Source organism: Xyrauchen texanus, chromosome 43 (assembly GCF_025860055.1).
Source record: "Xyrauchen texanus isolate HMW12.3.18 chromosome 43, RBS_HiC_50CHRs, whole genome shotgun sequence".
Classification (NCBI taxonomy): Eukaryota; Metazoa; Chordata; class Actinopteri; order Cypriniformes; family Catostomidae; genus Xyrauchen; species Xyrauchen texanus.
The window spans coordinates 8367484-8379576 of record NC_068318.1 but is presented as its reverse complement, the minus strand read 5'-3'; the positions used below and the strand labels follow the sequence as shown (position 1 = coordinate 8379576).

Genomic DNA, 12093 nt, shown 5'->3' with positions numbered 1-12093 from the left:
TTGCTCAGTTTTAGTGTTGAAAGGTAATATGCGAGGAGGCGTGAATGATCATGAATATTAATTGTAATTCACACATGAGAGACAAAGACCCCTCCCCTGGGCCTATCAATGAGGGATAGAGAATGAATGTGAGGAGACTTAATGATCCAAATCAAGTTTTAAGTTAAAAGAATTAATCTGACTATATATTTTCTTTACATAAAGACTTTACTTAATTTTAGACTTACATTACCATTAAAAGAAGTCTGGATTTATTTGATCCAAAATACAGAGACAACATTGATATTCTGAACTCTTTTTACAATTTAAAAGAACAGTTTCTATTTAAATATATTGTAAAATGCAATTTGTGATCATAGCTGAATTTTCAGCAACATTACTGCAGTCTTCAGTGTCACATGATCCTTCAGAAATCATTATAATGTGAGGATTTTCTAATATGGGCATATTTAAAGTGCATTTTACTAATTTAACCCTAACACATATTTGCAAGTACAAGCTTTGTTGATGATAATGAGGCATTATAAACACTAGATAAAATATAATCTAAACATTCATATTATATTTATATCATATTACATATCATATTTATATTATACAGCATACAATTTAAATACATGCTTTAGACAAACCAGCATTTAAATGTAACTAAAACTTGCTTATTAGGAGTCATATTTCAAATGTCAATACTCTGAATCCTGGCTGGCAAGTCTGGAAACAGTCCCACTAGTAAAATATGTACATATTTATATAAAATAGCATGTCAGCTAATGAAAACTAAAATAACTTGTATCGAAATTGTATCCTCGGCTGGATCAAGTCTCTCTTCAAAATACAAATGTTCATCGGAGTCCCGCTGTTATTCTGAGGAAAATGTTAACTCTTCCATACTATCCTGGAGCTTTCTCACCTGTGTATCGTTGCAAACGAGCAGAAAAATTAATGAAATGTGTTTACAACCTCACTGTCAGGGGCGTGTACCATTTGCATTGATCGTCTCAGCACATTAGCGTATGAATGGCGTGCTCTGCTGGTGGGTGGGATCATATTACAGATAATTAGATAGCCAAGTAAAAACTGTACATCGCTTTGTTTCAAACAGATTGCATTGCAGGAGAATATTTGTTTTCAATTTGAATTGTAGAAATCTTAAGCTTACTTTAGACATATGTTTCATGTTTGTGTAATAAGTATTCGCGGAGTTTCAGTTTATTTTTGTGACGTGTTTCTGAAATATGAAAAAGTAGACACTTTATAGTCTCTAATGATGTCTTACACTTATCTGTATACCCAAAAATTATGGAGTATTTTAAGTTGTTTCTGCTGTAATGACGAAAATATCCAGCAGGGCGTGCCAGCGCGTCCATTGACCCCAGAGGGTTAACTTCTGCTGGAGGTCCCTCCTCTTGTGTCCATTTCCTATGGGGGAAAGGAGTGAATCACGCTTTCTTGCAGCTGTTTGTTTGCACTGTTTCCCCAACACTATTTTCAGTAACCTACTATGATGTAATAAATAAATAAATAATATATAACAAATAGGCTTAATTTTCTTTTCATGTTGGTAAAGTTTTTTTTATTATTTATTCCTTTGTGAGATACACCCAATAATACATAGCAATTAACAGGACAGTGCTTTTTCTTGATCTTCATGTCTGTGTATTAGTGGTGCTATCAGGGTGAGTGTGTGGCATTTGGGACATGGCCACAGAGCGTTGATGGAAGCTGGGGACCTTGGACCTCCTGGGGCGAGTGCAGTCGGACCTGCAGCGGTGGTGTCTCCTCATCCATGCGACATTGTGACAGCCCAGCGTAAGTAGGCAAAGTAAGCCCGAACAAAGTTGAACAGGTCCCTATTGAATCCCACTCATCACTGCCAACATTAATCTTGTTTCTGTCTCACCTTTCTCAAGCCATGTGGTGTAAAATGTGCACAACTCAAGTCGGAGGGCAAGTCTCAGTTGCCTCTGCTTCTGAGCCCGTCAATCCACACATCTTATCACATGGCTCATCGTGTATGACACTGCGGAGACATCACATGTGGAAGCTCATGTTACTATCCACGAGACACGCTCAATTTACCATGCGCCTCATTGAAAGCAAGAACCACTAATTATGACCACAAGGAGGTTAACCCATGTGACTCTACCCTCCCTAGCAACTGACCAATTTGGTTGCTTAGGAGACCTGAGTCAATCAGCACACCTTGGATTCAAATTTGCGACCCCAGGGGTGGTAGTCAGTGTCAATACTCGCTGAGTTACCCAGGCCCCGGATTTTAAAATTATTTTAAAGAAATTTTACTTGATTAGCATTCTTAAAGATGGGTTTCCTACATGGGGTTTTTTTTTTAATTCTGTCACTTAGAAACATTATTTGTCATTATGTTCTAACCCTCATGTCATTCCAAACACATATGCTGTTATTTTTCCAAGGAACACAAAAGTAAATCTTTTTTGAAAAATCTTTTAATATTTCTTGCAGTGAGAGTTCATAGTGACCACATGTGTCAAGCTCCAAAAAGAACAAACAACACCATTAAAAAAGTCCATATAGCTTGTGCACTATATGCAAAGTTTTCTGAAGTAATACGATAGCTTTATGTGAGAAACAGACCAACATTTAAGATTATCAGTGAATTACGACTTAAACTAAAAAGCACACAAATGCTATGGACTACTTATTTGATACTTTTATTTAGTTATTTTTAGTCCTTTTTGGAGCTTAACAATGTCAAAAAACTACCTAAAAAAAATCTCCTTTTGTGTTCAACAGAAAAACAAAATTATATGGGTTTGGAACAATATGAGGATGAGTAAATAATGGCATGATGTCTATTTTTGCATGAACTTTTTATTCAAATATTTATCATCCCCCCAATTTTTTTTCTTTATTTCTTGGTTCCGACTGAAGGTTTTTGTTTTTCATGTAACGTCTCTACTAGGTAGTTCAAAACATGCGTGGATGTAGTTTGGGTTTCAGTCCCAGTGATTTTGGAAAAGTCTGCCCTTGCGCACTCCACGCAGACTGGCGGGAGTGTGGCCGGTGTAATATGTAACACCAGTGTAAGACAATGAGCCCTTAAAACCGGACTACCCAAAAGAAAGGAAAACCATAGCTTTAAGACAAGCTGCCCTAGAAAGCATTTATTAAGAGCAGCCCCTGAGAACGGCATCCAACCAGTCGCTTTCCCTGCCAGACAGCATGGGGGATGCTGAGAAAGAGCGCCAAAATCACCTAAGCTTTAGCAAAACCTTATTACTTGCCCTCAGGTCAAAGTAACCTGCAGAGAAACGTCCAAACTACAGGAGCAGCTAAGCATTCACAGAGAGACGAGAAAGTAATGGAAACATACATCAAGTGTTTATAAGGTCAGGAGAAAAAGTGCATGCTGCCCTGCTGGTCATAACAACCTAAGCAGATGGGCCTACTGGTAAATCGGCACTGGCAATTTCCCTGAATGAGAAGTTGTAATATTTCCTGAGAAATTCTATTTTGATGCAATGTGTGAACAATACACGTCAGTTTCCGTAAGGGTTAAACTAGTAGGGTGACAGCATTTAATTGAATGTAAATTTACATTTAATATACATTAACAAAACTAGAAAACGTCTAGGTTACGTATGTAACCTCCGTTCCCCGATGGAGGGAACGAGACGTTGTGTCAGAGAAGCGACACTAGGGGTCTCTCTTGAGCACCGATATTCACCTCTGATCTATGAAAAAAGGCCAATGAGAAGTTGGCAGCCGGTATTTGCATGTCCCGCCCCCGGACATACGGGTATTTAGGTGGCGCAAATACAGGAGTTCATTCAGGATTTTTCTGAGGAGCCGGAAATGGTCCGGCCACAACAGTGGCTCGGCTCAGCGACGTGGCGGGGAAGACACAACGTCTCGTTCCCTCCATCGGGGAACGGAGGTTACATACGTAACCTAGACGTTCCCCTTCTGTCGCTCTCTCCACGTTGTGTCAGAGAAGCTACATTAGGGGTCCACTTATAAAAGTGCCATGCACTGAGCCGTGTACGTGAACTGCTGATACAGGAGCGAGCAGGTATTCTTACGTGCAGGACGACCTACTGTATCAGGCTGCACGTACCCTTCCCCAATGCCCCATTCAAGCCATCAGAATCCTTTTCGTTACCCTGGAAGGCTGGGCTGGGCCTGGCTGGGCAACTTTTCTCTCTATGTTTCTCGCATAGAGCAACTACGGCCGGGGCCCTTACACGCATTGAGGGAAGCCCTTCTTTCAGGGGGAGAAGACCCTGCGGAGGCCACACCTACCCGGCAGGGGAGGCAAAGAGTGGCAAATGCATCACATGGCCTGTTAGGACCCATGTGGAAAAGTTGGTGCGGTGGTAGATCGGGGGAAGCATACAGCACGGCGACCGAGGCAGCTGTAACTGCCTAAGGGAGACACGGGGGTCCGCTCGTGAGGGGACAGTACCGTGGAATTACACACAGGGGGAGTCCGAGCAGGAGGCCTTACCTGTGGAGCACCTATTCCAGTACAGAGTAGCCTTCGGGGACCCGTAGTGGCTTGGGTCGGCGAGTTCCTCCGCTGAACTGCGGACCCAACAGGGCTAGGGAGGAGTCAACCAGCGACCCGCAGATGGGGTCTCCTGGGAACGGAGGCGCACTATTTTACCTCGGCTGAGGGAAAGGGCGCTAGGCGCAAGCGATTCACCTGGTCAGAACGTCAGCGTGTTACCGAGTTCTACGGGCTCGGACCTGAGAAAACACGGGACGATACTGACTCAACACGGAGGTTTTAAAACCTCGACAAAGTGTTAGGTGTTGCCCACCCTGCTGCTCTGCAGATGTCTGCTAGGGAGGTGACCCTGGCCAGTGCCCATAAGGACGCAACACCCCTGGTGGAGTGAGCTCGGACCCGCAAGGGGGGGGGGCACGGCCTGGGTGTGATAAGCCAATGAAATGGCGTCGACAACCCAGTGGGCAAGCCTCTGTTTGGAGACAGCATTCCCTTTCCGCTGTCCCCCGAAGCAGACAAAGAGCTGCTCAGAGCGTCTAGTGCTCTGCGTGCAGTCCAGATAGATATGCAAAGCACGTACTGGACACAGCAACGCAAGGGTTGGGTCTGCCTCCTCCCGGGGCAGCGGACGATCGAGAGATCCCAGGAGGGGAATAGGTTAGGCCTTAACCGTGAGTGGTGCACATGCCCGTGGAACCAATTAAGCCCGGGGAAGCATAGCGGACTTCCGTGCGTCAGGCTCAGACTGGGCGTAGACCCGAAGGTGGCGGCCCAGGTGAGTTATCCGCATCCGACGCCGCTGTTACGCTCTCCGGTGCAGCGGTGATATCATCATCCAATGCCGGGGAGCTCGAGGGACCGGACGGTAGGCCGTTAAGCGGACCGCACTAATCCCGAGCTCGGGGGAAGCAGGCAAGCGTGCCGGAGAGGCGGGAGGTTTCGAGGGGATTTACCCGGCGAAAGCCTCCCGTTATTCTCCCCAGATCGTCTTTCATCACCCACGGCGCCTGCCTCAATCCCGTAGGAAGGAGGCGAGGCGTGGGGGGCGGCTTAAATGGCTGTCTCTCACTACAAGATAAAGCAGAGATCGCAATGCTGCCGCGGTTATGTTCTCACACTGAAAACATAATCCTTTGGAGAGAATGCTCATCCCGAGCTCGGACGGAAACAAGCAAGCGTGCCGGGGAGGCGGGGGGTTTCGAGGGGGTTCACCCGGCGAAACGGAGCCCGTCATTGTCCCCAGATCGTTTTCATCTCCCGCTGCGCCTGCCTCAATCCCGTTGGAAGGAGGCGAGGCGCGGGGGGCGGCTGAAGCGGCTTTCTCTCACTACAAGAGAAAGCCTACGATCGCAGTGCTGTCATGGCTATGTTCTCGCACTGAAAACATAGACCATTCATAAAAACGCTTCCTGCGTGTGATCGCAACCCAGGAATGCAAGGCAGTTTTTATGACCGTCAGAGGTGGGGAGAAATCAAACACATCCAGAAACTACACAGGGGCGGAAATATCGTCTTTAAAAAGACGCGTCCTGAGAAGGACGTTCAACGCCGCTGTGTTTTGCTCTTTAGAGCGAAATTACTCTTTTAGAATAACTCTTTTGAGTTGTCTGCGCTGTCGAAGCGCCCAGGGGCAAGAATGCACAGCCGTGCACGAAGGAGAAAGCCGCTGTTATGCGCCGTCAAATCCAACAGCATGCAGAGCGTCAGAGGATTAAACAGGAACTTGGTGTGTAACTCGCAGCAGACTGTATGCACGACCATCGGCTCCGAAGAAATTTTCTGAATGAACTCCTGTATTTGCGCCGCCTAAATACCCTTATGTCCGGGGGCGGGACATGCAAATACCGGCTGCCAATTTCTCATTGGCCTTTTTTCATAGATCAGAGGTGAATATCGGCGCTCAAGATAGACCCCTAGTGTCGCTTCTCTGACACAAAGTGGAGAGAGCGACAGAATGGGAACACTATTTTATTCAAATGATTTCAAAAATATTTATTAACAGCTGCAATTAAGTAAATATTTTGGAAGTCCCTTTACGGCTGCGCAGAGGCTCAACTGAAGCAGTGAATCGTTTACATGAACTGTCCGAAAGAACACACTCACTAAAATGATTTGGAGTTCCCAAACTCTAAATATAAGCTAATATTTACAGCTCCATTCTTGTGTGTGCATTACATTGTGACAAATGTAGTGTTTTGTGACGTTATATCGTTACTCGTAGCTAAGTTAGGAGCGTTGCTACTTTTAGTAGAACCTACTTTTAGATTTCTTTTATCCAATATTTGTGTGTATTTTTTTTTAAAGCTTAGAGTATTACGACATTAGCTTAGCAACATGCTAATGACAAACTAAAATCTATTGTGAGTTGAGTCTCTGTACTAAGCACTATTTGTGTGGCATTCAGAATTGCACAAAAGTAACAAAAGTATTTTTAAGGCCCCATGAAATCAAAATTACAAAAGGGTTTTGTGGCTTTTAGTCAATGTATGTTAGATATGACAATGTATGTTAGCCTTAACATTGACAAAATTCCATTTTGGCTGATACAGCATTTAAAAATGAAGAGTCTTTTTCTTTCTGGAAAGTGGAACCACCAAACTAAACTAAAGCCTATTGATTATTATAAAGAGGACAAGCCTCAATATGTCCAGCTCTGACTTTGTGTTTCAGTATCTACAATATTCTAAGCGAGTCCACTGTAATTCGCTAGATGGGCGGAATTTCCAGTTGGCTAGCAGAAGTGAGATTGGTTGGCGCTTTGTATGTAGCTGGTCTCTCTGCTTGCTTGCGTGTCATGCGGTTAGATTCTTGCTTTTTGAATGTTGCGAGATGTCTTTAAAATTTCCCTGACAATGTGTGCAGTTAGTGGTTATCCTAATAATCAAGCGAAACTAAAGTTTTATCTCAAACAGCAATGTTATGATCAGAAACCACTTGCAAAGTGCTCCAGTCCCAGATGCTGCTTCTTCCATCGGCTGCCTACAGAAGGATTTACTTAAGGATTGATCTGTTTAAAAAAGCTTGGAATAATTGGAATAATGTTTGTGTGCTCTTTTCACTTTATTGGCAAGAAGTCAACAGCGGGGATTACTTATATTATCCACCGTTACGGACAGACGTCCAGAAACCGAGCACAATGAATTACATAAACTATAGCATTATTGTGCTAACAGGTGTGTGAACATGTGCTGAAAGTTCATTAGACATTTTGAGAGTTTGTTAATTTCTATTAAGCATTGGCCTTTGTGAATGCTTCACACGTTTTGAAATGGCATATTTACAGAATATAAATATGAACAGGGTTTTTCCTGAACTGTCTGTGAGTAGTGACATTGTCATGCTGCAAAATTGATAAATTCTACAGTGAAAGACCATAATTATTAGATGAGACGTACAGTAGTGAGATGTTTTATCATGTTAGAAATTTATTGTATTATGAATTTCCTCTTTAGTGCATTTTTCCTGCCTGCAATTCACTTTCTTTTGAGTGTTTTTGCAGAATATGCATGTCTTCCCTTAAAGGGAAAAGGTGATTTGAAAACAGTATGGACATTAATTCAGTATCAATTAAATGTATTTGTATAGTGCTTTTAATAATACCTACTGGTTTATAGGTGCTTTACAGAGAACATTGCAATTTTTTGTACAATTTTTATAATCTATGCCCAAATATATAAATTTATTTGTATTGCCTGCAGTTCTTTACTGTACAGTTTATTATGTGGCTGCTAATACATCGTTATTTCATACACAAGAACAATAAATTCAATCTATCAACAGGATCAGTTGTTCAGTCAACACAAAATATTTAATGTAGGTTATAGCATTTAGATATGGAGATTATGTATGTAAACTAATAATTATAAAGCTAGATTGATCTTACTAACACTGTCATCTCTCACAAAATATTTGTGTTTTATCCGAAAAGCTGCAGCATGACAGTATCATCGCCGGAGCCCTGTAATACCTGTCTGGACCTCCCCTGTATCTGCAGTATGAACATAATCTCAGTACAACAAACTCTTCAGGTTCTGACTAGACTCAATGTATGCTTTAAAAAAAACATAATTATCTACAGTTCTCAAAACATGTCCAACTTTACAGCTGTAAAGTCGCTAAAAGGCTACATAGCTTTTCAGGTTAGTCTGCTGAGGTTCTTCCATCAATGGATAAAAACTCAACAAAATGACTAAAATGCTTCCATTTGCGATATTTGACAATCATCCTGAAACCTATAATCATTAACAGATAGGTGGGCAAGAACAATATTGCCTCGCTATAATTCTGCAAGTCATTTTTAATGCTGCGTTAGGACATAACATAATGATTGTTTATGCTTAACCGGAAGTTCCGCCCACATCGCCTACAAAGCGTCATGGGTCATATTGTGGATATGAAATACATCAACACAGAAAAAAAAACGATAGCATTATTTGTGTGATTGCATGACCCGAGCTGATCTTTCAGGCAATAAACTTCTGCAGACAGCCTGGACGTGTGTGGTTGCGTGTGAGTGCCGTGAGTGAGGGGCATGTTGATATTGAGTGTACTGGACCATTTGCCCTCCTCTGCTAAAGCAAATGCAGTACAGATGCTGTGTGCTGTTGGCTGTAATGGTGTGTGGATGGATTTTTGCTCTCAACATAAAGTGATGGTACCCCACAAATCTTTCTTATTCAAACACTTTTCAGGCCGACAGGCGGAGGGAAGTACTGTCTCGGAGAGAGGAAACGCTACAGATCGTGCAACACTGATGTGAGTTACAAGTCTTTTTCTCTCTTTATTTGTCAAAGGAAATGTTAAAGAAATAGTTCACTCAAAAATAAAAATGTAATCATAGCTTATTACCCTCATGTCATTCAAAACTCATAAGATTGTCTTTCTTATGCATAACACAAAAGGAGATGCTTTAATTAATATTGCGGTCTGTCTTTTCAATACAACAGTAGTCGATAGTGACTTACTTTAAAGCTAAAAAAAGTTGTCCATGTAGATCGTCCATCATATTCCAAGTATTCTGAAGTCATACGATATGTTTTGTGAAACAACTTGAAGTTTAGAAGAAGAAAAGCCTATTCACAGTGATATGCATGAGAACTTGCATTGTTTTAGTGCTAAATAGTTCACATAGCGCTCATGAACAAAAGACATCAAGATTTTCACAAAACATGACTTCAATTTTGGGGTGTTTATCACCAAAAGCTATCGTATGGCATCAGACTTGAAATATGATGCACGAGTCGCAGGTACTACTTTCATACTTGTTTAATCCTTTTTCAAGCTTTATAGTGAGTCACTACTGCCATTGTTTTGAAAAGACAGGAAATGCCACGTCGAGGAACATTGCTTCGACCCGAGGTGGCCAAGTTGAGGGAGCCCTCAAAGCACTGACCTTGCTCTGCGTACCCGGCGCAGGGACATATCTTTAAAAAGAAGTTCACGTCAATGTGTTTGCTCCAATATAGGAAAATATACACTTTTGCTCAGAATATATACACTTTTAGCGCTGTTGACGCGCCCAGGGGCGTACTCTGCACTAATCATGCAGATGGAGAGAAAGCTGCTAGAATGCGCCATATATCCAACAGCATACGCTTCTTGAGAGGTGAATGGACCGGCAGTAGTATTCAGCTCGCTGATACATAACCGCCCAGCTCCGAAGAAAAAATCTGAATGAATGGAAGCATTCCAGCTCCTTTTATACCCGTATGTCCGGGGAGTGGCATGCACATTCCACTCGCCAATTCTCATTGGCCTGTTCTCAAAGATCTGAGCGTGTTTTGGGGCTCCCAAGAGCGATCCCTAGTGTCACTACATCGACACAACTTTGAGTGAGTGACAGAAGGGGAAATCGGTTTTACCGATTAATCGGTGCCTATTGCTGCTTTTTGGAATTATTGTTATCGGCAAAAATATATAATGATAGTTGCTGATTTTAAATTGAAGTGAAGGCATGCAAAAAATTCAAAAAAGTAAAAATGTGAAAAAGTGAAAACGTTCCCATACATAAAATTTATAATAACAGTGCAAAAAACTTTATTTGGTGACTATATCAGAGCCAAGTCCCCATTTCAAAATTATTGTCTCTAGTTTATTTTTTGGCTGGTTTATAGTAAAAAGTTCCATATTATGCACCAAATATATAGGATACATATTTAGGATTTTGGTTGAACAATAAACTGCATCTGGGATTTTATAAGATTTTGGACTTTTGTAGCCTCTATGTCATAGTAAGGAAAGACTAAAAAAATATTTAACATTCTATAAATCGATTTGAAAAATCAGCTGATTAATCAGTTATCAGCCTTTGCCACCACCTTAAGGCCCAGGTTTACTTCATTTTTATGTGTTCAGGATCGGATCACATCCAGTCGACTGCGTTGCCTTTCTGATTATACTCTTCTGACCACGAGCGAATATGAACGCTTTTGATGCATGCCCACTACAGCTGCTTTTGACACTCTGTGTCATATAGTCACTGGTCGAGTGCACAATATAATGCACACGTACGAGGACCGCGTCCGCAGGTCGAGAAAATCTGGCGCCACGCAAACTGTGCACTGAGCATTCAGCAACGCTGATAACCGAAGTATACTCAGGCCTTTTAGTTATTGGTATCATCAAAATCCATTTTCTGTCGACCTCTCGAACACCAGAAAGGAGACAGATAGTTGGAGGGAAGGAGTTTAAAAAATAAGAGGGCTTAGTGATGTCAGCTGTAAAGGTTTGTCGTTTCAGAGGCGGAGCAATTTACAAAGAACGTGTTCCAATGAATTGTGCATGAACACTTAGTGTATAAAGCAAGTAAATAAGGTCAATTTTGATTTCATGTTGATTTTAACAACTTTTATAACACATAGAAGCACTCTTTATGTCTTAGACATAAAATCCCAAAAATGCTGTCTTTTAAATATAAATCATGGTGAACTAATATTTTTGTAAAGTTAAAGACTTACATTTGCCCTCCCCATCTTTTCGAGGTGGCCTTTTTTCTCGAACTAGTTATGGGTGCTAAGCCCATTCCACCACAAATCTTAAATAACACTTCAGCTCAAACAACGAATGTGTATTTTGGAACACAAACAGCATCCCCAAGCACTATTTCATCCTTCAAAAAGTGCGTCGTCCAACATAAATGTGTTGTGTATATGGACTATTGAAGACATCCAATCAGATTCATGGAGCTTTAGTCAGCAGCACATAGTTGGATCGGAGCATATAAAACAATGACCCAGCACACATGTAATGCAATTAGTTCTATGGCCTATTGTAATCCAAACGAAACTTTTCAAGGGGACAACCAAGGGGTGAAGACTGCTCTCTGGCGCGTTTATGTGGGGCATTCCAACGTCTGAATTTATTATGGCTATGGCTTTGAATTTATTAAATCATTGAGGATATGGCCCCCCTGTGGTCCTGGTTCCTGCTGCGGCCATTGTTTTGTACCAAGCAAAGGTCTACGATCATTTGTTCTACTTCTCAGAACAATGAGCTAATCAGCACCCCTTTGCTCAATGCTGACTCCAATATTGGCTTTCTGTGATCCAACAATTTACATGATGACTAGGCTTAACATTAATGCCTTAATGGAAAGAGACTTAAAA

General features: G+C 41.8%; 1 protein-coding gene across 1 annotated transcript in view; it reads left to right on the top strand.

Moving 5' to 3' along the window:
- The window catches only part of LOC127636241 (A disintegrin and metalloproteinase with thrombospondin motifs 6-like), a 121696-nt gene that overhangs the window by 63171 nt on the left and 46432 nt on the right, over nucleotides 1-12093 (top strand). Inside the window, exons 12-13 of the mRNA XM_052116688.1 lie at nucleotides 1664-1809; nucleotides 9181-9244. Of these exons, the coding sequence (XP_051972648.1) occupies nucleotides 1664-1809; nucleotides 9181-9244 (210 nt within the window). The remainder of the gene's footprint in view (nucleotides 1-1663; nucleotides 1810-9180; nucleotides 9245-12093) is intronic.